Raw genomic sequence first — 27,729 nt, 5'->3', positions numbered from 1 at the left:
CTTTGACATATCAGCCCTTTATTACATGTGTCACATATAATAGTTTATTTATCAGTACATTTATATGGTTAATATCATATAGAGCTATAGATATATAATATATACAGTCTGTGTGTAGCTGGAGAGATCTCCATACATTGCAGGCCGCTGTGACCACACTCCATCATTCTATCATTACTAGGTTCCATATTAAATACAGCGATTAAAACTGAGAAAACCTCCCTGGAAGAGTCTGTATATAATCTGCTAGTAAATTACAGCCGTATTATCCCCATCGTTATAATGAATCATTGCTGGAGTCATCAGAGCTCAGGCGGATCTGGTTACCTGATTTTCCACTGAGACCTTATAGAATTGTGTTTCAGTCTTCAGCTCTTCTTTACGTGATGTGTCATGATACATGGAGGGGGGATAGATAGATAGATAGATAGATAGATAGGAGATAGATAGATAGATAGATAGATAGATAGATAGATAGATAGATAGGAGATAGATAGACAGATAGATAGATAGATAGATAGATAGATAGATAGGAGATAGATAACAGATTGATTGATTGATTGATTGATAGATAGGAGATAGATAGGAGATAGATAGATAGATAGATAGGAGATAGATAACAGATTGATTGATTGATTGATTGATTGATTGATTGATTGATTGATAGATAGGAGATAGATAGATAGATAGATAGGAGATAGATAGATAGATAGATAGACAGGAGAGAGATAGATAGATAGATAGATAGATAGACAGGAGAGAGAGAGATAGATAGATAATAGATAGATAGATAGATAGATAGATAGATAGATAGATAGATAGGAGATAGATAGGAGATAGATAGATAGATAGATAATAGATAGATAGATAAGAGATAGATAGATAGATAGATAGATAGAAGATAGATATATAGGAGATAGATAGATAGATAGATAGATAGATAGATAGATAGATAGATAGATAGATAGATAGGAGATAGATAGATAGGAGATAGAAGATAGATAGATACCAGGATTCTCCCCGATCACTGTATATAACATACATACTAGTCCCGGCGCTCCCGACAATTGTCCCTGTAGAAATCGTCCAGAAGCCTCAGTCCCTCTGGTTCCCTCTGGGTCCTTGCACCCTGACAGCTCTGGGCACATTATTGCTTCTGCTATCTGTGGCTGCTGGGGCCGGGGGTGAGGAGGTTAATGTAATTCTTCCAATTTCTCAAGAGGTGTTTGCTGGATGTGAATACATTGTGGCCCCTGGTCAGATCCCAGGGGCTCCCACTCCTCACAGCCCACAGAGCTGATATCACCACCATATACTGGCATCATGTCTGCTGAGGAGGAGAGCTTACTATTACTGAGTAGATATGAGAATGCTATCTTCTCCCAGCATACCCACCTTACCAGTCACTACAGTATACTCCAACCATCAGTGTGCTCACTACTAGTCCTTTCCATACAGAATAGCTGGGAAGCTGTGCAGTCCATAATGTTATCATATGGAAGTGACTTTGTCCCCAGGTTTTCTATCATAGGAAATGTGTTCAAATGGCAAAACCCAAAGAAAAACACAATATATGACTAAAATAAATGGCTCTCTTGTGTTCAGAACGATATTTTTCCTGTCAAGCCCACTAAATAAACAGTGTGTATATATTCTACCAGCCTATAGGATCCATAGAAGACAAATTCCATGGGGGTGACTTTATTTACTTTTGCTGGATTGATTGTTGCCTACAAGGTGTCAGACTAATATAAGTGATATAATGCAATGTATACGGTGCCAGCTGCCTGCACATGCCCCACACACTGCCCAGCAGATACATAGGGGGTCATTCACTAAGGAGTCTAATGTGTGCTGGATATTCTGTTCCAATATCTTGCGTCTGATTTATTAAATTGCAGCACTGCCTCAGTAAATGTATATAAAATCCCCAAAATTGCGCAACCATAGTCACCTGGTATTGACCAGACATAAGCCTGTACCTGTTTGTGCAACTTTTTAAAAAGTCACAAATTATAAATTGGGCACAAATCCAGGATCATGAGAACTGGCAGATTAAAAAAAAAAGTCGCTCCTAAAAATATTAACCCGTCTTAGGCTATGTTCACACATTGTTTAAAAGCGTCCGTTGCATAGCATACGTCTGTATCGACTGCAGGAACGTTCTTTTTTCACAATTGATTTGCGGGGACCATTGTGTGTGCCTGCAAATCAATTAGCCATTCACTTCAATGCAATGTATGGCCGCCGCCGCACATTACATTGTGCGAACAGTTGATGTTTCCGGAGGCTGTACAGTGAATAGCGTCCGGAAATAATTGACAGGCACATTAAAAGAACGGGCGTAAGAATTAAGATATGTGAACACAGCGGGCGGCATTGCATTGAATTCAATGCAATGCCGCCCCTGCAGTAAAGAACGAACGCTGAGGCCATTGCAATAAGCGTCCGTTCTTTACTAATATACATAAACAGAACTTAGACCAAAAAATTGGTGAAAAATTCAATTATTTACCTAAAAATAGGCACAAAGCCCTTAATAAATTTCCCCCATTGGGTCTATATACACTTTGGGGGAAATTTATTAAGGGCTTTACGCCTATTTTTCGGTGAATAATTGGATTTTTCACCCATTATCGGTCTACGTTCTATTTATGAACCAGTATTCGACAGGTGAATATTTTTTAAATGCGACTTTTTTTTATCTGCCTGTTTTGAGTATTCACCCAAAAGTTCCCATAATCCGGGATTAGTGCCCAATTTATCATTTGCGACTTTTTAAAAAGTGGCAAAAACAGGTGCAGGCCTAGGTCTAGTCAGTACCAGGTGGATATAACTGCACGATTTTTTTAAATTTGTGACTTTTTGTGCGACTTTTTACTTAGATACATTCACTATGGCAGTGCTGCGTGTTACTAAATCAGTCACAAGATATTGGAACAAAATACACACCAATCCCCATTAGAATAGTCGCACACATTAGACTCCTTAGTAAATGTCCCACAAAGTGTTAAAACTGTGTGTATAAATACAAATTGTCAGGAATTGTAACAAATGAAACAGTAAATAAATGGAGTCATTTTTCATAGTCAGGTCTCAGGCCTTCAGCTGGGGGAATTTATCACTAGGTTTTAATGCTTGTCTATGGATCAGAAATGATTGATTCTATGGAAACATTATACTGTGATATGGAGTCTGCCTGCAAGCAGAAATGTCCTCAACTTCTGTTTATCTAGAAAGGGGAAGTTTATCAATAGATCATAATCATTGTGGGTTGTGGTTGGTGTTTTAATCCTGGGCTGTCTCTATAGGATGGTGAGTGACTGTATAGAAGCTAGCCATGAAATCTCTATAGTGTCTGGCAACATAGCAAAAAGTAAAGAATATGGTGGAGTGTTAGCCATGGATATAAGAAAAAGGTAGAAACCTTCTGTAGAGTGGCAGCCCACCTATATATCCAGGCACTATATATATATATATATATATATATATACCCACTCCCAGCTCCCACAGGATCAGCTTTCAGTGCCTCTCGTTTCTCTTGGCTCCCAGTGCTGTCTGGCCATGGAGACAGGGTAGGAAAGCTCAGCCATGAATTACCTTGTGTGTTGTAGGTTTGTCCTCCAAGGCTGTATATTCTTCCTATACATAGCTATGGCTGAAATAATAATAATCATTGCATTACTACAGCTGGGAGGGAGGTATGGGTGAAGTGGGATGGAAAAAAAGATAGATAGATAGATAGATAGATAGATAGATAGATAGATAGATAGATAGATAGATAGATAGTAGGAGATAGATAGATTATATATAATCGATAGATAGATAGATAGATAGATAGATAGATAGATGATAGATAGATAGATAGATAGATAGATACTAGATAGATAGATGATAGATAGATAGATAGATAGATAGATAGATAGAAGATAGATTGATAGATAGATAGATACTAGATAGATAGATAGATAGATAGATAGATGTATCTAGATAGATTGATAGATAGATAGATAGATAGATGTATCTAGATAGATTGATAGATAGATAGATAGATAGATAGATAGATAGATAGATAGATAGATAGATAGATAGTAGGAGATAGATAGATTATATATAATCAGTAGATAGATAGATAGATAGATAGGAGATAGATAGATAGATAGGAGATAGATAGATAGGAGATAGGAGATAGATAGATAGATAGATAGGAGATAGATAGGTAGATAGATAGATAGATAGATAGATAGGAGATAGATAGATAGGTAGATAGATAGATAGATAGATAGATAGATAGGAGATAGATAGATAGATAGATAGATAGATAGGAGATAGATAGATAGATAGATAGGAGATAGATAGATAGATAGGAGATAGATAGGTAGATAGATAGATAGATAGGAGATAGATGATAGATAGATAGATAGATAGATAGATAGGAGATAGATAGATAGATAGATAGATAGATAGATAGATAGATAGATAGATAGATAGAGAGATAGAGAGATAGATAGATAGATAGATAGATCCTTACCCAGAGGTAAAAGCCTTCTAGATAATTCATCCTCCTCTTTTAGTTATTGGCTGAACAAACTGAAAATATCTGCAGCTTTGCTTAAACGCAGCACCTCATGCTACAGAGCTCAGAGTTCTCAGCACAGGAAAGAAGCTGTGGGTATAAAGCATAAGCCCGTACACTGACTGACTGCATATACATAGACTGACTGCATATACATAGACTGAGCCTCCCATACATCCAGGTGGCTGCTGCAATGCTCACACTGTACCTGACTCTTTATGCTGTGCCTCCTCTTCCCCTCCCCTGTATATGTACTCACAGATATTCTTAAAAAAGAGCCTTAGGGTAACTATTGTACATGTTTATTATGACATTTAAAAACTATTATTAAATTTAAATGTCGTACAAATTCCTGAATAAATTGCATAAAATACCAATAGAACTAATGGGGCTAAGATTCCGATTTTCCCCAATTTATATTTGATAAACTATAAAGAATTTTAATTAGTACAAAAAAAGTACCACTTTTAAGGAAAATTCCTTCTTTTTCCCACTGTCCTATTCTATTGCTTCGAGATATATATATATATATATATATATATATATATATATATATATATATATATATATATATATATCAGTCTTATTCAATTTTTTATTAAGAAAAGGTTCATACATATCAAAAAGTTCACGGTATCTGTGCTATTAACAAAGACCTTATTTTCTGAATTTTTAAATCCCATTTTCAAGTCATGGATGTAAGTTGCTTTGTTGTCCAGTTGTATAAAAATACAAAAAAAAACAAGAAAAAGAAATACAGCTGCAACCAATATTCTCCCATTGATTCTCTATAAAAATATACAAAAAATATCTCATCTGCTAGAGCACAATCCCTAGTCTGTGAATAGAAGAACTACAAGTCCCAGCTGACTACAGCGTCCAAGATATAACAGGATTGTCCCAGCAGCCGCCTTCATTCTGGCCTATACCTCTATTCACACCGGATTTTTCCTGCCTGGTTTTATCACCTGACTTTCGTGGGTTTCGTGGAGTGTCTCGTGTAACCATCACAATCTCTTGGCCAGGGGATGTGCAGCCATTCACACCTGTACACAGTAAGGTCATAACGCATCACACTCGGATATATGATGATGAGGAGGAGGAGGATGATGAGGATGGTGATGGTTATAAATTGTACACAAGTACATTAAAAACTCACTTCTCCCAGTAGAACCCTCCCTAGTGCATCCGAGTGCAGGGGGGTGTTCATACTATTGAATCCAAAGCCAAGGCTAGTGTCGATTTTGGCTTTGACATAAAAATTGAAAAAACTCCATCTTCTTTTTTTTTTTTTTTTTTTTCTTAAAAAAAAGATGAACCCTGAAGTTTTCCAACATTTTTAACTATTAAAACCCAGCACAGCCTTGCAGCTTTTCTCTCTTCCCTTGGGGTGAATTCTAATGCTATTATACTATGTCTGTACAAGTGATAAGTGTATCTATACTAGGGAATAGGGGTTGTATATAAGTAATAACCCTCTGTTTATTCTCCTTCTCCATGTATGGGGGGGGGGTCTTCTTCATTTTTAGTTCAGTCAATAGTAAAAAAAAAAAAAATACATCGACACTCTCCCTTTCACTGGCAACCAGACATTTAGGAGGGCTCACCTGGACCTTACATGATGCTGCTCTCATAGGCTTCAACAAGACCAAGAATAATTCATGGAAGATGAAAAATATGTTGCGGCACTCACCCAATACTGCAAAATCAGTCCTTTATTCCTTCTTTTCCATGCTCGTGGATACAAACAAACAACCGTAACCCGTTTGTTTGTATCCACGAGCAACTACTTTAGCATCATTGGGTGAGTGCCGCGGCATCTTTTATACCTTTCGTGAATTGTTCTTCTTTGTTTTATTCATTTTTTTAGCCACTACTACAAGTAGATCCAGCAAGGAAAGCGAAGTAGTCCACCTTTATTTCTCCCATTCTGAAACCGGCCACAAACCGCTGTGTATGAAACCTGCCCTAGTGAACTATCCTATTGGTACAGTAGCTGCCTTGTTATAAATGAGATAATGGCGCATGTGTTTACACATTGTACAGATGCCAGCACTAGCACTATTATAATATGTCAATATTTGCCCCCATCTAACACTATGGAATGCTCCCCCTCCCCAATCCCTATGGACCCTTTCCTTGTACAAATCCTATTCTCTCTTCTGTAGTGTCTGGACTGTTTTAGTAGAAGCTTTCTGGAAGGATTGGCCTCGTGTTCTCTCTGAAAGCTGAGAAAAATGCAAACAGTCCTTGTTGAGGCTTTCATGTCCCTTTCATGATGTGCAGGAATCCAGCCCTGTGTATTGTGCTGCCCCTCCAATTAATGACTTACTGATGGAGAAAGCATTAACTGGAAACCCAGGCCTTTCCCCTGCTCCCCCATAGATGCAAATAGTGGTCTGATGAGAGCATTGCCCAAATATACAATGTTATGGGACAAGTGATGAGGGACACTCAGCTTTAATGTGTCATTCATACACCTTCCTGCAGCATAGGCACAGCTCAGCTCTGATCCCATCCTGCAAGGGTTAAAGCCACCCAAGGCCATCACTGGGATCAGTTCCCTATCCATGGACTTATACCAGGCCATGGGAGCAGGGTGGGTTCCCAGTAATTGGTCCCCAGCATCTCCCTTGCTGGCTCTGGGGGGCTCCTAGGCTTCTAATAAATCCCACACAAGTGGCATATTTCACATTCTCTTCCCACCAAAAGCCGCCAGGTGTGAGCTGTGTTTTCATCACAATGTAGATAACAAGGGAGCTGATGGCTGTGTGTGTAGTGTTATGGACCCAGCAGCAGCACATACAAACATATACACAGCTCAGGGGGGTTAGTATGGTAGAAGAGAATGGGGGGGAGGGGCATAGTTCTAGGGAATGGAGGGTCCCTGCGTGACATCTATATGTGGGGTATGTTCTGTGTAATGGTCACTGCGTGGGACACTCAGAGAACACAGATATTTATTACATAGCAGACCCTATAATAATATATCATAGTGGATACGTCTAAAATAAAATATGGATAGATAGATAGATAGATAGATAGATAGATAGGAGATAGATAGATAGATAGATAGATAGATAGGAGATAGATAGATAGATAGATAGATAGATAGATAGATAGATAGATAGGAGATAGATAGATAGATAGATAGATAGATAGATAGATAGATAGGAGATAGATAGATAGATAGATAGATAGATAGATAGATAGGAGATAGATAGATAGATAGATAGATAGATAGATAGATAGGAGATAGATAGATAGATAGATAGATAGATAGATAGATAGGAGATAGATAGATAGATAGATAGATAGATAGATAGATAGGAGATAGATAGATAGATAGATAGATAGATAGATAGATAGGAGATAGATAGATAGATAGGAGATAGATAGATAGATAGATAGATAGGAGATAGATAGATAGATAGATAGATAGGAGATAGATAGATAGATAGATAGATAGGAGATAGATAGATAGATAGGAGATAGATAGATAGATAGGAGATAGATAGATAGATAGATAGATAGGAGATAGATAGATAGATAGATAGATAGATAGATAGATAGATAGATAGATAGGAGATAGATAGATAGATAGATAGATAATTATGAATGAGATAATTTATAAGATAATTTATGCACACACACACGCATATATATATATATATATATATATATATATATTTATATATATATATATATATATATATATATATATATATATATATATACACACACACACAAAACTGAGATAGCATTTGTTGGATATATGATATAAAACGTACATAAAGGTGTGAATGAGTGATATATATTATAGATAGACAAATAGGAGATAGATAGATAGATAGATAGATAGATAGGAGATAGATAGATAGATAATAGATAGGAGATAGATAGATAGATAGATAGATAGATAATAGGAAGGAGATAGATAGATAGATAGATAGATAGATAGATAGATAGATAATAGAGATAGATAGATGATATAAGATAGATAGATAGATAGATAGATGATATAAGATAGATAGATAGATAGATAGATAGATAGATAGGAGATAGATAGATAGATAGAGATAAGATAGATAGATAGATAGATAGATAGATAGATAGATAGATAGATAGATAGTAGGAGATAGATAGAAGATAATAGATAGATAGGAGATAGATAGGAGATAGATAGTAGGAGATAGATAGAAGATAATAGATAGCAGATAGATGACATAAGCATCGAGTACGTTAAATACTGTGATTGATAATCTATATAGTTGATGTATTTATAGGTTGATAACACAAAAGTATGTAGAGATTAATTGATATATTTAAAATTATCGATACATAGATAGATCATAAGATATTGTGGGTGATAATATATAGTATAATTTAGTGTGTTTATTGCAGATACATTTTTTAATTATTCTGACTGAATAGATATTAAGAAAGAAAGAAAGAAAGAAAGATGGCTGTAATATTGATCAATTGGTATCACAGGACGCCAGAGAATAGATCCCTGTGATTATTACTGATAGAGTGTATGATAACTGTGGTGTACAGGCCACCTGCTACAGATCCTCATAGAAACCTATGGGGTTACTGCTGCTCTCCTCCCCTGGTCGCATTATATTATATTATATCATCAGACACAATGCCCACACAGGTGAAATCAGCGAGATCTGCAGATGCCAGATACACAGTGCAGGAGATAGAATTATCCATCATTATATACTATATATGATGATATAGAGAGAATAATGACTAGTCTCAGTATACAGATCTCCAGGTCACCCTCCAGGGTTCCCGACAAATGTCCCCGAGCAGTATATAGACGGTGTCATATGGTGATAGTGATAATAATAATAATGATGATGACGATGATGATGGTGATAATGATGATGATAATGATATATGAGTTCTCATGTCTCCGTCATCCGGCATATTTGCCATCCATTGCTCAGGCACAGATCACTGCTACATGCAGCGTTTTTTTTTGATCCAGTAAAATCCACGCAGGATGACACACACGCCGGATACAGTACTGGCGCTGACCCATCAGACCAAATAGAAACGAATGGGAGGCGGGATACAACAGATCCAGTAATGTGTTCCCAGCCATTGCCATCAGGGACTGTGCCGGATCACTGGACTGTGCCGGATCACTAAACTGTGCCGGATCACAATATATATATATATATATATAAATTAGAGGTGGCTAAACTCATCATCGCGTAGTTTTTTCTGTCCTTTTTTGTGCTTTCTCTGTTTATAAACGCAGGTGAATAAATATAATACTGATATGGAGAGAGAGTGTGTTTTAATGTACTGGCTATATTCCTTGATCTATTTATCTATCATAACTATATACACAATTACCTATCTATCATTTTAATATATCGATGAATCTCTACATAGTTTGTGTTTACAACAACCCATACATACATGAACTATATAAGAATCACAATCTTTCACTTTAACCGATGTTTATATAATCTATCTATTATATATCTATCACCTCCAATCATTCTATCTCCTATCTATCTATCTATCTATCTATCTATCTATCTATCTATCTATCTCCTATCTATCTATCTATCTATCTATCTATCTATCTATCTATCTCCTATCTATCTATCTATCTATCTATCTATCTATCTATCTATCTCCTATCTATCTATCTATCTATCTATCTATCTATCTATCTCCTATCTATCTATCTATCTATCTATCTATCTATCTATCTATCTATCTATCTCCTATCTATCTATCTATCTATCTATCTATCTATCTATCTATCTATCTATCTATCTATCTCCTATCTATCTCCTATCTATCTATCTATCTATCTATCTATCTATCTATCTATCTATCTATCTATCTCTATCTCTCTATCTATCTATCTATCTATCTATCTCCTATCTAGTATCCATCTATCTATCTATCTATCTATCTCCTATCTATCTATCTATCTATCTATCTATCTATCTATCTCCTATCTATCTATCTATCTCCTATCTATCTATCTATCTATCTATCTATTTCTTTATTTATCTATTTATCTATCTATCTATTTATTATCTATCTATCTATCTATCTATCTATCTATCTATCTCTCTATCTATTTCTTTATTTATCTATTTATCTATCTATCTATCCATTTCTCCTGGTGGTTCTTCTGGGTTGGTGAACTCATCCCAGCAAGTGTGTCTGTTCAATATAGAAAAACATAGATAAAAATATAGATAGATAGGAGATAGATAGATAGATAGATAGATAGATAGGAGATAGGCACAGTCAAATCTAAAGAGTCAAATATATACACCAATAGATATATAAATGGATATTAATGGCTATAATAAAATTATTAAAACCTGCTATCAACATACCTAGGTATTAGGTATATTGGTTATATTGACTGTATAAATATTGACTGTATAAAAAATGTTAAGATATAGGTAAAATAATAATGAGCATACAAAGACTATACTATAGATAAATAATAATTTTACATACAGGTAAATATTATTAAATATATTATAAATAAATAAATAAATATATACATATATTAAGGATTAGAAGAAATAGATATACTAGTCATGACTACAGACAAATAAAAATAGATATGCATGCATTACATATTACAAACAATTGTTTGCTTTCATTAATAGTGGAATGTGGTTTAATGATGATGATGATGATGATGACGACGACTATGGAAACATGGCGTGCTGTGCTCTGGAGCCCTTCACCTGCCCACAGACAGAAGAGACGGTAGAGCAGCACATACACCTCACTCACTGCACAGGGGGATGCTGACTGCTGCTGGGGGAGGTCTCCCTATACTCTCCTTTACTTTCCTACACTCTCTTATACTCTCCTATACTCTGCTATACTCTGCTATACTCTCCTATACTCTGCTATACTCTCCTATATTCTCCTATACTCTCCTATACTTTCCTATACTTTCCTATATTCTCCTATACTCTCCTATACTTTCCTACACTCTCTTATACTCTCCTATACTCTGCTATACTCTCCTATATTCTCCTATACTCTCCTATACTTTCCTATACTTTCCTATATTCTCCTATACTCTCCTATACTCTCCTATATTCTCCTATACTTTCCTCTACTCTCCTCTACTTTCCTCTACTCACCTATACTTTCCTATATACTCCTATACTCTCCTATACTTTCCTATACTCACCTATACTTTCCTATATACTCCTATACTTTCCTATATACTCCTATACTCTCCTCTACTTTGCTATACTCTACTTCTCCTATAATTTCTTATACTTTCATTTACTCTTCTTTTCCTTTACTCTCCTATAATCTTCTATACTTTCATATATTCTCCTTTACTCTCTTATAATTTCCTATACTCTCCTATATTCTCCTTCTCCTATACTTTCCTATACTCTCCTTCTCCTATACTTTTCTATACTCTCCTTCTCCTATACTCTCCTATACTTTTCTATACTCTCCTTCTCCTATACTCTCCTATACTTTCCTATACTTTCCTTCTCCTATACTCTCCTATACTTTCCTATACTCTCCTATACTTTCCTATACTCTCCTATACTTTCCTATACTTTCCTTCTCCTATACTTTCCTATACTCTCCTTCTCCTATACTCTCCTATACTCTCCTTCTCCTATACTTTCCTATACTCTCCTTCTCCTATACTCTCCTATACTTTCCTATACTCTCCTATACTCTCCTATACTTTCCTATACTTTCCTATACTCTCCTATACTCTCCTATACTCTCCTATACTCTCCTTCTCCTATACTTTCCTATACTCTCCTTCTCCTATACTCTCCTATACTTTCCTATACTTTCCTATACTTTCCTATACTCTCCTATACTTTCCTATACTCTCCTATACTTTCCTATACTTTCCTTCTCCTATACTTTCCTATACTCTCCTTCTCCTATACTCTCCTATACTCTCCTTCTCCTATACTTTCCTATACTCTCCTTCTCCTATACTCTCCTATACTTTCCTATACTCTCCTATACTCTCCTATACTTTCCTATACTTTCCTATACTCTCCTATACTCTCCTTCTCCTATACTTTCCTATACTCTCCTTCTCCTATACTCTCCTATACTTTCCTATACTCTTCTATACTCTCCTATACTCTCCTTCTCCTATACTCTCCTATACTCTCCTTCTCCTATACTCTCCTATACTTTCCTATACTCTCCTATACTTTCCTATACTGACTGGCATTAATTCTAACCAGCCATCCCGGGATATTACAGGACACCGGGCATCATATCTAGGAGGGGGCAATGTCTTGGAGGAACTTGTGCCCCTCATAAGGAATCCTGCGCTGGATTTATAGGGCAGAGAAGCAGCAGCCAGGACTGCATGCTGTGATGGGGGCAGTATAAATAAATCCGGGCTGCTGCTCCTCATCCAGCTCTCCCCTCAGGACAAGTGGATGTTCTCACACTGGGAGCTAACAAGTAAGTAGAGATTTCCCTCTGGCACATGTCCTTGCCTCCATGGATGGGGTAGGAGATAGTGGGGAGCTCACCAGGTGGACTATGCTATATAATAGTCACCTATCAAGATTTATTATTATAGATTGCTGTAGTATTATTATTATTATTATTATTATTATTATTATTATTTGCTGTATTCTTATAATAGACACCCAAAGGGGCCACGAAGAGAACCTGTCAGTAATAATATTTAAACAAGTTCTACATATGCAAATGTTACTGAATCCCACTGTCCCTACATTATGACTGTTCACACACACAGTTTTTCCATCAGTATTTTGTTCAGTCTTTTTTTCAACCAAAACCAGGAGTGGGTAGAAAACACAGAAACTGGGCAAATCCTCTATAATTCCTTTTTATTTTTACAGATAGATAGGTGTATATGTATATGCACTTTATCTATGCACAATGCTATATATATATATATATATATATATATATATATATATATATATATATATAAATATATATATATATTTATATATATATATATATATATATATATATATATATATATATATATAAAGTATTGTGCATAGATAAAGTGCATACGTACATTGTGGTTCTAAATTTCACACAAAGATAGATAGATAGATAGATAGATAGATAATAGATAGGAGATAGATAGATAGATAGATAGATAGATAGATAGATAGATAGATTGGAGATATATAGATAGATAGATAGATAGATAGATAGGAGATAGATAGATAGATAGATAGATAGATAGATAGATAGATAGGAGATAGATAGATAGATAGATAGATAGATAGATAGGAGATAGATAGATAGATAGATAGATAGATAGATAGATAGATAGGAGATAGATAGATAGATAGATAGATAATAGATAGGAGATAGATAGATAGATAGATAGATAGATAGATAGATAGATAGATAGATTGGAGATATATAGATAGATAGATAGATAGATAGATAGATAGATAGGAGATAGATAGATAGATAGATAGATAGATAGATAGATAGATAGATAATAGATAGATAGGAGATAGATAGATAGATAGATAGATAGATAGATAGATAGGAGATAGATAGATAGATAGATAGATAGATAGATAGGAGATAGATAGATAGATCGATAGATAGAAGATAGATAGATAGATAAATAGATTGATAGAAAATAAATAAATAAATAGATAGATAGATAATACATAGATAGATAGGAGATAGATGGAGATACAGATATATATATATATATACACGCACCTTGATATATTGACGATGTATTGATATCTGCATATATTCTAGAACTATATGGTGACAATCTCTTGTTGGCTGTAGAATTATTCGTTGCTCTGGGGTAAATACCCTGTGGATTTCCACCCATTTCTGGGCACTTTTCCGTCAGTACAATGTTGTATAGAGCAGCCTGGTGTGGGTGACCTTGTCATTGTCCTGTCCTGGGCCAGAGGTGACACACTAACCATTGTTCCTGCACGACTCGGGGCTGTAATCATAATATTTGAAGGTATTTTCCATCTCCACCATAGTCATCTCTTGTTTCATGCAATGTAATAAGTGTCAGCAAATATGTTAATACTAGCAGGTCTGCTTTCCATCCAGAGGAAAATCAATAAATAAGGAGTATAACACTGAGGAAAGTGGAAGGTTGTAGCAAATAAGTCATCTGATCTGCTGATGGGAGGATTAAGTGATGGTTAAACACAATATGGTAACTAGGAGTCTGCAGGAAATTTGCCTGGTGCTCAGGATCTCATTACTGCAGAATAATAAACACAGGGATTGATGTCTCCTGTAGGATATACAGGGACTGAGCAGGTATACAGCCAGAGACTGGGCTGGACATATCCACTACAAGTCACAGAGAGTTCTATAAAACATTGTGATAGAATTGGATCATTTCATCAGACTGCAGTTTCCTGCCATTTCAGTAGAACAGCAACAGGAAAAAATAACAAAAGACACAAAGGTGGGTGTTGACGTCCCTAAGAGTGATAGATGAAGTGCCCTTTAACCCCTTGGAAGCCGGGACATAGACCACTGTCTGTTGTGGAGAGGAAATAAAAAATGGACTTGATGACATGGCATATAAAGAGCAGGAGTATAATACAGGTTGTATGGGCAGAGCTCATATATATAGTGTGGGGGAGGGGGGCAGGGGGGGGCATGTCTGTTATCTGGGGGGCTGCTGTGTTATCCACAAAGGAAACAGGTAGAGATGTAACATTGTAGGAAGATGCTGCGGAAATGGTTCTGTATCCTGAGAGGCTGGGATCTCACGCTCTTCTGGAGTCATTGGAGAGTCAGAATGATAATAATAATAATAATAATAATAATTCTAACAATAGTAGATGGTGTATAGTGCATAGGTTATTATAGAGCTTATATAATAATAATAATAATAATAATAATAATAATAATAATAATAATAATAATAATAGTAGTAGTAGTAGTAGTAGATGGTGTATAGTGCATAGGTTATTATAGAGCTTATATAATAATAATAATAATAATAATAATAATAATAATAATAATATAGTAGCAGTAGTAGTAGAAGTAGATGGTGTATAGTGCATATGTTATTATAGAGCTTATATAATAATAATAATAATAATAATAATAATAATAATAATAATAATAATAGTAGTAGTAGTAGATGGTGTATAGTGCATAGGTTATTATAGATCCTATATAGCTGTACAGTATATCAGGTAGACAGAGACCTGGCATAGGGAATACATTGGGATAAGTAATCTAGTACCCATGCCAAAAGAGGTACAATACACTGAGTAGTGATACTAACATTTTTTACATTTAATAATAATAAGCCTAATTCGAATGTGTGATGTTATCACAGCAAACGTGAGATAGGTAGATATTGTATATAGATAGATAGATAGATAGATAGATAGATAGATGGGAGATAGATAGATAGGAGATAGATAGATAGATAGATAGGAGATAGATAGATAGAGATAGATAGATAGATAGATAGATAGATAGATAGATAGATAGATAGATAGGAGATAGATAGATAGATAGATAGATAGATAGATAGATAGATAGAAGATAGATAAATAGATAGATAGATAGATAGATAGATAGATAGGAGATAGATAGATAGATAGATAGATAGATAGGAGATAGATAGGAGATAGATAGATAGAAGATAGATAAATAGATAGATAGATAGATAGATAGATAGGAGATAGATAGATAGATAGAAGATAGATAAATAGATAGATAGATAGATAGATAGATAGATAGATAGATAGATAGGAGATAGATAGATAGATAGATAGATAGATAGATAGATAGAATAATTTGCAAACATTACACTTTTTACATAGTCTACAGCCCCTAATCTTCCTCCTGGCTGGGATACTGTATGGAGGCTCCCATTAGAGAGTCAATGATAAGAGAGAAGGTGAGGACAAATCATAGCTGGCAAAGAGCTGATCTGATCACGTGCTTTATCCAGATCCATAACCGATGAGGCTTTATATACCCATCACACAGCACCCCAGGGGGCTTTATATACCCATCACACAGCACCCCATGGGGCTTTATATACCCATCACACAGCACCCCGGGGGGCTTTATATACCCATCACACAGTACCCCGGGGGGCTTTATATACCCATCACACAGCACCCCAGGGGGCTTTATATACCCATCACACAGCACCCCAGGGGGCTTTATATACCCATCACACAGCACCCCAGGGGGCTTTATATACCCATCACACAGCACCCCAGGGGGCTTTATATACCCATCACACAGCACCCCAGGGGGCTTTATATACCCATCACACAGCACCCCAGGGGGCTTTATATACCCATCACACAGCACCCCAGGGGGCTTTATATACCCATCACACAGTACCCCGGGGGGCTTCAGCTCCACACACACACATATATATAATTTGCTGCTAATATACGGCCTGTGTGCAGTTATTACATCGCCCAGATGAGGTTTACTCTAATTTATTACATTGCAGCTATAAAAGCTGTCCTTACTCGTCCTAGCACTCCTCCCATTATAATAATTATAGAGAAGAGCTGATCCCGAGGAGAACTGCGATCTAGAATCATAGGAGGATCCAGAATAAGAAGAACCCTGGGATCCAGACTGCCGGCAATCCGGAATTATAGGAGGATCCAGAATAAATCCAGAATCCCGACAATTTGGAATCATTGGAGGATCCAGAATAGGAAGAACCCTGGGATCCAGACTGCCGGCAATCCGGAATCAGAAGAGGATCCAGAATGATAAGAACCCTGGGATCCAGAATAATAAGAACCCTGGGATCCAGACTGCCGGCAATCCGGAATCATAGGAGGATCCAGAATAAATCCAGAATCCCCGGCAATCTGGAATCATTGGAGGATCCAGAATAAGAAGAACCCTGGGATCCAGACCCCCGGCACACAGCCCTGCTCCTTAGCTTCTCCTAATGTGGAAATTGAGTTTCCTTAGTGACCTATGAATGTGATCCCAGCTCTGCTAATTCGATAATTTGGAGAGAAGCACAAGCCTGGGATCCTGTTATTTAGCACCATTAGCTCCTATGGGAAAAGCACATTTGTCGCAAATTTACACTGAAATCAAATCATTCTAGCACAGTGCAATCTCATATACATTGCTGCCAGCTCATTCAGACTATTTCCTGCTATCAAGCATTCTTTGTATTACATATTAGTCAGGACCCATGGAATGTATAATATCTCAGGTAATTCTCAGGAAGCATCAGGATTCTAGTGAAAGGGCCATTTCAGCAGGTAATGTGAGGAGGATGGAACCAGGAATAATCCCCTCTAATGAGACCTGCCACCAGGCTGCACAAAGCAATCCATTCCCACCAATATCCCACCATAGCATTGTATATTCACCATAGCATTGTATATTCACCATAGCATTGTATATTCCAATCACATCTATCTGCATAGTAGCCTGCTCTAGGGGAGGAGATAATCAGGGATAGTAAATAAAGTGATATTCTCTAGTTAGTATATATATATATATATATATATATATATATATATATATATATGAGAGAGAGAGAGAGAGAGAGAGAGAGAGAAAGGGATGTTTTTTTTTAGGATTTTTGTGTGTGTGTGTGTGTGTGTTATATAGTGCATTGTGGTAAGTTTCACACAAAGATAGATAGATAGGAGATAGATAGATAGATAGTATATAGATAGATAGATAGATAGATAGGTAGATAGGAGATAGATAGATATACCAAATTAAATAAAGTGATATTTTCTTTTATATATATATATATATATATATATATATATATATATATATATATATAGATTGATATTATATTTATTTATTTATGTACTTTATCTAGTGTAGGAGCCATCCATGTGAGTGCCGGACCCCCTAGCTGCTGTAGTCACGTCCCGTGTATTTTCCACTGGGCTCTCAGGCTGTGTGATTGACAGGACTCTATTTAGATCCCAATCCAGCAGAACGTGCAGTCACATCAGGCAGGAGGCGGGCAGCAGCAGCAGCAGCTCCCAGTGCTGACACTGGTGACATCACTCCGCTACTGGCTGACAGTGACCACAGATAAGGGCTCCACAGTCCCATCATACCGGGGATCAGTCCAGGCTAGGAGGGGGGCTCCATAGGGTGCAGGCTCTGCAGGACAGACAATGGAACGTGCTGATCTACAGGACAGAAGTGGCTGCAGGGACTAGTGACATCGTGCTGTCTGTAAGGAGCACTTCTCTGTGTCTGGGGGATAGTTTCCCTCCCATGAATGGTGTCACAGTGGGACTATTTTTGCTCCCTTATGGAAGAGAGCAGCCCTCTGTCCCCTAAAGCCAATGCTTTCAGTATCGCCTCTCTGATTCCAGAACAAGCGGATCCCGAGGAGGGAAGAGCTGCTGCCCTGGAGAAGCTCTGCAGGTTCCAGTGCCACCCCATGAGAATGCACTTCAGTGCTGTGACCAGGGATATGGAGGGTAAGTGTCCCTGTCACTAACCACCTCACATCTACAATGCACCATGTGCCCCCTGTAATGTGCACAGGCCCCTAACAAGGAATCAGACAGTCCTTCTTGTCCTCATCTACCCTCCACTGGTCCCTGATAAGGTCCATGTGCAAATGTACAGAGCACACAAGGGAAGACATATAGGAAAACTGTATATATATATATATATATATATATATGTATATATATATATATATATATACATATCACCCATTCTCTCTGGCATCGCCCATTGTTATGTGAATGCAAAGTAAATCCGAATTTCAAGTTCACCAAGGAAATAAAAGTTCTACTTGCACGTGTCTTTAATCCCATATATATATATATATATATATATATATACATATATATATATATATATTGTATCACATGAGATGACTGAATATGTTCATATATTGAAGAAAATGTAGTTGAAAACAGAGGAAAAATATCATATAATAACAATAGTGAGAGAATTCAACTGCTACATGTGCGCCAGGTCACTGATATGTCGCATCTACATCGGCGACATTTATTACACACAAGCCTAATAAATAAATATATATATATATATATATATATATATATATATATATATACACACACACACACACACACACATATATATGTGTATATATATATATATATATATATATATATATATATATATATATCAAATTTATTTTTTTCCCTTTTTATAGTACCCTTGTGTGCCGATTATTGGCTAAAGCTATTAATACTATATAGTATAATAATAATAATAATAATAATAATAATAATAATGATAATACTATAGTACAGTATAGTAGTATATACCAGTATAAACATCCTTTCCTAAAATATTACTAGACTTCAACCTTCACATAATGACATTTACTTGTATTCTATACAATAGGAAAAATTATTAGCAACCTGGGAGCTTGTGACATGTAGACGGAGACGTAATATACGAAGAAAAACAAGTGTTAAATTGTTACATTTATTTACATTTTATTTAATAAACAAGTCATCAAAATAATAACAATAACAACAAAAAATAATAACATTAATAATAAAAATAATAATAATAATAATCTTCATCATCACTATCATCATAATAATAAATACACCTCGCCCAACAATATCTCCTACAGTACCTAAATACGGACGTTTTAGCATATATATACATATATATATATATATATATATATATATATATATATATATGTGTGTGTATATTTATGTACACATATATATATATATACACACACAGACATATATTTATATATATTTTGTGTGTGTCATTTCTCAGGTTTGATGATAGTGTATAACATTTGGAGGATTTCTGTCCATACAGATATTATTCCATAGCTTTCTTACCATAGTCATTGGCAGTAATATATATCACCTATATAAGCCAGGAAGGAAAAAGAGTCCAGTGACCACCCTTGTCCTGCAGGCAGCTATAGGGCAGGTACAGAGGAAGGGACAGGGCCCCTCATTGGTGCTTTGCTGTTTGCTTTTAGTGGAAGTAAAAAAAAAAACCTGCCCTGTTTGTTTTGTTGTGGATGGAGGTCTACACAAGTGTGTCTATCTATTGTTTAAACAATAGGAAGGGGAGGGCAGAAGTGGAGAAGAGGAGGGGGGTGTAGCGAGGGTGACGCCTTATATAACTGCACCGAAAAAAGTGGGTGTCAGGAGGAGGAAGAAGCTCTGGGAAGAAGAAGAAGAGGAAGAACTTGTGTGTCAATCATCCCATCAGGGTCTCAGCAGCGAGGACAGGGCGAGTTACCTGCTGAGCTTATAGAAATAGGAACTGGCAGAGGAGGAGGAAGAAGAAGAAGGAGAGAAGGAGACACCCAAGAGTCAGGGCAGTGGAGTGCAGCACAGCAAGGAGCCAGGAGCCAGGGCAGCACAGCTGCATCCAGGGCCACACTGCTCCATCCAGGGCCACCCTTCTCTCTCTGTGGATCTGAGTGGCCCCCTCTCCAGGAATGTTGGCCACATCCAGCTTCCCCCAGGCAGCCCCGGCTCTCTAGTTGCTGCAGCTCCTCTGTGTAACTTGCTGAGCTGAGTAAACAGCAGGGAGGGAGCAGCCTGCAGATCACCTACATTGTTCTCCTAGATTCCTGCATGTAGCAGAGCTCTCCCGGCTCAGGTAGCAGAGCTCTCCCGGCTCAGGTAGCAGAGCTCTCCCGGCTCAGGTAGCAGAGCTCTCCCGGCTCATGTAGCAGAGCTCTCCCGGCTCATGTAGCAGAGCTCTCCCGGCTCATGTAGCAGAGCTCTCCCGGCTCATGTAGCAGAGCTCTCCCGGCTCATGTAGCAGAGCTCTCCCGGCTGAGGTAGCAGAGCTCTCCCGGCTGAGGTAGCAGAGCTCTCCCGGCTGAGGTAGCAGAGCTCTCCCGGCTGAGGTAGCAGTGCTGGCAGTAGTGCAGCTGCTTTGTCCTCTTCTTCATTCTCTTTGCCCTCTTCTCTATTATTTGGCTATGATCTCAGCCATCTCCAGCCCCTGGCTCACCCAGCTCTCGCATTTCTGCGATGTTGCAGCTTTCACCGCCAACAGCCTGAGCAGCCTGAACGCTTCGGGGGGCTACCACCTCTCCCCATCTCCGGGGGACCCCTACAGCCAGCACGAGCCGCACTACGAACCCTGCTCGGCGGCTCAGCACTCGTACAGCTTCGGCCCCGGCTCCAGCAGCCATGCCTGCCCCCCGGAATCCGACAGCGCCGGCGCCTCTTCCTCCAGCTGCTCATCCTCCTCCACCCCCGGGAGCAGCAGCGGCAGCAGTAAGGCCCCCATCAAGAAGAACCCCAAGGTGGGCAACATCACCGTGCAGCTGGAGATGAAGGCGCTGTGGGACGAGTTCAACCAGCTGGGCACAGAGATGATCGTCACCAAGGCTGGAAGGTAAGGGAGGAAGCATACATTGTATATAGTGTATGACTGATATATACGTCCAGTATACACATATATAGGGGTCTGTTATAGTACAGGTAGACCACAGGATTGGAATATATATATATATTGTAAACTATATGGTTATTCGTATATAGGGATAGTGTATGACTGACATATATGGGGGTCTTTTATAGTATGTAATAGGTAGACCATAGGATAAGCATGTATATATATATATATATATATATATATATATATATACATTGCAAACTATATGGTAATTCGTATGTAGGGATAGTGTATGACTGATATACGTCTTTTATAGTATGTAATAGATAGACCATAGGATTGGAAGATAGATACATTGTATACCAAATGATTTTTGTATGTAAGGATAGTTGTATGACTGATATATACGTCTAGCCCCATCCTTAGCATACACATATATAGGGGTCTTTTATAGTATGTAACAGGTAGATAAAAAAAAAATAAAAAAAAAATAAATATATATATATATATATATATATATATATCCCATTTGTTTCCCCTGTGATCCTGACCCCGTGCTGGGAAATCATAGGACTGGAATATATACATATATACTGGTAGATCTGGGACTGGAATAAATAAATAGATAGAAAATAGACAGACAGATAGATAGATAGATAGATAGATAGATAGATAGGAGATAGATAGATAGATAGATAGATAGGTGACCAGGGAGCAGAGTATATTCTGTAGGCCTGAGCCCAGTACACACTGGAGTTGCTGGGATCTGGCAGTGGAAAGTGTGACCATTATAGACCGATGACTTCATACTGGGAATATTTCTTGCTGTAATTACAATAATTGGCGTAGAACTTGTGGAGGGAAAAGCTGAATAATTTACAGGGATGTGTTTGGTAAATATGGCGGCTCAGCACCTGCCAGACTCCATTATATCGTGTCCTATAGTCCTGGATTATATTATGGCCATGTATTATACTATAGTCATGTATTATATTATAGTCATATATTATAGTATGGCCATGTATTATATTATAGTTATGTATTATATTATGGCCATGTATTATACTATAGTCATGTATTATATTATAGTCATATATTATAGTATGGCCATGTATTATATTATAGTCATGTATTATATTATGGCCATGTATTATATTATAGTCATGTATTATATTATAGTTATGTATTATATTATGGCCATGTATTTGATTATGGCCATCTATTATATATTATAGTCATGTGTTATATTATGGCCATGTATTATGCTATAGTCATGTATTATATTATGGTCATCTATTATATATTATAGTTATGTGTTATATTATAGTCATGTATTATATTATAGTCATGTATTATATTATGGTCATCTATTATATATTATAGTCATGTGTTATATTATAGTCATGTATTATATTATAGTCATGTATTATATTATGGCCATCTATTATATATTATAGTCATGTGTTATATTATGGCCATCTATTATATATTATAGTTATGTGTTATATTATAGTCATGTATTATATTATGGCCATCTATTATATATTATAGTCATGTGTTATATTATGGCCATCTATTATATATTATAGTTATGTGTTATATTATAGTCATGTATTATATTATGGCCATGTATTATATTATGGCCATCTATTATATATTATAGTTATGTGTTATATTATAGTCATGTATTATATTATGGCCATCTATTATATATTATAGTCATGTGTTATATTATGGCCATCTATTATATATTATAGTCATGTGTTATATTATGGCCATGTATTATGCTATATTACAGCATTAGGGCTTTTCTAACCACAGTCACCCAGAGAGGTTGATCCCAGTAGGTAGATTTACTGATTTACTGACACCGCAGCTTTCATGTCCAAAACTCCATCACCACCCAACACGGCGGCATAAAGAGCACTGGGATTACTGGGAAATGGGGAGATTTGTGCCTTGTAAAATCCTATGGGCTGCAGAGTGCTGACTGCTCAGGGGAGACAATGTCAGGGGGGATTCCCACAGGGAGACAATGGGGGAGATCAGGGTCTGTGCTGGGGTCACCCCACTAATGATTTATTCCGCAAATTGTAGAAATACGGAGGGGGGGGGGGCATCAGTATATTGTAAGAAGGGGTCTGCAATCTTATCAGCCCATGATAACAGTACAGGCAATGGCGTGTGTTTGCGTGTATATTATACACATATATATCTATATAAATTCTGTATGTGAATCCTGTATGTATGTATGGATGGATGTATGTGTGATTATAAATATATTTTATATATACATATATTTAAACTGACGATATAAAATCAGTATTCATGTCATTAATAATAATAATAATAATAATATACAATAACTTCTCTATCGGTATTCTGCTTCCAGGCATTATATTCCCAGTACAGCTACACATAATACAGTACTGCCCTCCATATACCTGTCCTGGGTTTAACACAGCAGTTATATGGAATTACTTTATAGATATATTATATTTCTCGATGTATCCATGGTTAGAGGCCTGTATCTAAACCTGAGGAATAGTATACGCTGAATGTGTTGTAATATATATATTGTGTGTGTGTGTGTGTTTTAGAATGACAATTTTATTACATTTCGAACAAAGCATTACAAATAATCAATTGCTACAGAAGACATATGTATAAACGCAAACAGGTTATACATAGTGTATATATAGTGTTCAGTGCAGTTGAAGCTCCCATAGTTTGTGGAGGTCCCCAGTATATCAGTATATTAGGCTTCCTCTGGTTGTCACCTATCCCCAGTGTTTCTGGTTGTCACCTATCCCCAGTGTTTCTGGATGTCACCTATCCCCCAGTGTTTCTGGATGTCACCTATCCCCAGTGTTTCTGGATGTCACCTATCCCCCAGTGTTTCTGGATGTCACCTATCCCCCAGTGTTTCTGGATGTCACCTATCCCTATCCCCCAGTGTATCTGGATGTCACCTATCCCCAGTGTTTCTGGATGTCACCTATCCCCCAGTGTATCTGGATGTCACCTATCCCCCAGTGTTTCTGGATGTCACCTATCCCCCAGTGTTTCTGGATGTCACCTATCCCCCAGTGTATCTGGATGTCACCTATCCCCCAGTGTATCTGGATGTCACCTATCCCCCAGTGTTTCTGGATGTCACCTATCCCCCAGTGTATCTGGATGTCACCTATCCCCCAGTGTATCTGGATGTCACCTATCCCCCAGTGTATCTGGATGTCACCTATCCCCCAGTGTTTCTGGATGTCACCTATCCCCCAGTGTATCTGGATGTCACCTATCCCCCAGTGTTTCTGGATGTCACCTATCCCCCAGTGTTTCTGGATGTCACCTATCCCCCAGTGTTTCTGGATGTCACCTATCCCCCAGTGTTTGCTCTTCTCCCTCCTCAGCTCTGGGAGTAAATATTATTCCAAGTTAGTGAATCCAATTACTTCCCAACAGGTGATCGCGAAGAATAGAGAGATAGGGATAATGCAGGAGATGTCAGAGCCAAAGGGACAAAACAAACAGGGAATGGTCTCCATTACTACCCCCTCTAAATCCACAGGCACCACGTGACTTATAGGCCCTGAGCCCCCTGCGGCTGAGACCTGGGGGGGAACCGACTTATTTAAAGGGCAAATAACAATATTAGTGTCACAGAAGAACAGATTACTTCCACTTTATCACAGTGTGGGGCAGAATGGAGATTTACCTGGACTTATTTGTATAATATGTATAATATGAAACATATTCTACTTCACTACTATTTGTAGGAGAGGCCAAACAGTATTATTATTATTATTATTATTATTTTATAGAAGATTTTTTTTTGAACCAAATGTAATTTATATATGTATAGTTGTCTAAAATATTTATATATCTTTTTTTTTAATTTTAAAGATGCTGATATTGCTATAGAGTGATATGTAGTGATAATGTAGTGTAGTATATATTGCTGGGTACAATATGAGAAAGTCATTGAATAATTCCCACCCGGGTCACTGACAGGCGGGGAGTGTATGGGGTGGAGGGGATGGATGAGGTGACATCTAAACTCCACTGAAAACTGGTTAAAAGTAAATGAGTAAAGTGCTATTGAGCAGTGGAAGTGATGGGGATAATGAGTGGTGAGTGTGACAGCCGGGGGTCTCTACCTGTCTGTCCCCGCATTGTCCTGCTGACACCGCGACCGTCCACGTCACCGCCACATTCTTCCTCACGATTGTGTGTGTGTGTGATTGTGTGTGTGTGTGATTGTGTGTGTGATTGTGTGTGTGTGTGATAGTGTGTGTGTGTGATTGTGTGTGTGTGTGTGATTGTGTGTGTGTGTGTGTGTTTCTTCACACATTTATAGTAGAAAAATATAAACATTTAATTTGTATGTCTATAATAGTAGAATAACGTTGTTCCGTGTTTGCCATAGAAAGCAGCAGAAGACTGATACTACCTCTAGTATCGCTTGGTTTCCTCAATCTTCTATAAGAATAATTTAAATTTACTATTTTAATTATCTTCTGACCCAGAAAAAACTATCTATCTATCTATTATCTATTATCTATCTCCTATCTATCTATTATCTATTATCTATCTCCTATCTATCTATCTATCTATCTATCTATCTATCTATCTATCTATCTATCTATTATCTATCTATCTATCTATCTCCTATCTATCTATCTTCTATCTATCTCTCTCCTATCTATCTATCTATCTATCTATCTATCTATCTATCTATCTATCTATCTCCTATCTATCTATCTATCTATCTATCTCCTATATATCTCCTATCTATCTATCTATCTATCTCCTATATATCTCCTATCTATCTATCTATCTATCTATCTATCTATCTATCTATCTATCTATCTATCTATCTATCTATTTATCTATCTATCTATCTATCTATCTATCTATCTCCTATCTATCTATCTATCTATCTATCTCCTATCTATCTATCTATCTATCTATCTATCTATCTATCTATCTATCTATCTATCTATGTGGTCGGCTGGCTGGATGAATGGATTAGGTGAGACCATTGCTACCTGCGCTTCCTCTTCCCTCTATATGGAATATAAAGCCCCTCAGCGATCAGGATAATAGTCGATTCCATATCGATTATCAGGAATGTGATCGGCGTTTTCCTGTGCTGAGAGATAAGGGGGGTGAGTGGCGGCCGCTATTATGGAGAGGAGGGCAGTAGCCTGCAGTGATCCCTACAAGATAGGGACTGCTGGTGTAAGCTACAATTATAGAGCCATCCATCAGGAGAGGGGACGACTATTCTGATAGTGATGAGGAGATAGAGGCCATTCATCCTGCAGTATATAACCCTGCCCCCTCCTCCCCCTGCCAGGCGAATGTTTCCCACCTTCCAGGTGAAGATATTCGGGATGGACCCCATGGCCGATTACATGTTATTAATGGACTTCGTACCAGTGGACGATAAGCGCTACCGGTAAGATTAATGGAGCTCTATGTATCCCATCCTCTGCATAGCCCCTATGGCCTGCTGCATGCTACCTATGGGAAGTGTGCAGAGATATACTGTATAGGTGCATAGAAATATACTGTATAGGTGCATAGAAATATACTGTATATGTGCATAGAAATACTATATATGTGCATACAAATACTATATATGTACATAGAAATATATTGTATATGTGCATAGCAATATACTGTATATGTGCATAGAAATATACTGTATATTTTCATAGAACTATACTATATATATGTATATATATGTATACAAATACTATATATGTGTATAGAAATAT

General features: G+C 37.2%; 1 protein-coding gene across 1 annotated transcript in view; it reads left to right on the top strand.

The window, feature by feature from the left end:
- The first annotated feature begins 12,932 nt into the window (after positions 1-12,932).
- TBX1 (T-box transcription factor 1) overlaps positions 12,933-27,729 on the top strand; it is a 37,272-nt gene continuing 22,475 nt past the window's right edge. The window contains exons 1-4 of the mRNA XM_069961087.1: positions 12,933-13,051; positions 18,943-19,050; positions 21,586-21,946; positions 27,306-27,407. Of these exons, the coding sequence (XP_069817188.1) occupies positions 13,027-13,051; positions 18,943-19,050; positions 21,586-21,946; positions 27,306-27,407 (596 nt within the window). The 5' untranslated portion in view covers positions 12,933-13,026. The remainder of the gene's footprint in view (positions 13,052-18,942; positions 19,051-21,585; positions 21,947-27,305; positions 27,408-27,729) is intronic.

Source organism: Dendropsophus ebraccatus, chromosome 3, assembly GCF_027789765.1.
Source record: "Dendropsophus ebraccatus isolate aDenEbr1 chromosome 3, aDenEbr1.pat, whole genome shotgun sequence".
NCBI classification, from domain to species: Eukaryota; Metazoa; Chordata; class Amphibia; order Anura; family Hylidae; genus Dendropsophus; species Dendropsophus ebraccatus.
This window is presented reverse-complemented; position numbering and strand designations above follow the sequence as displayed.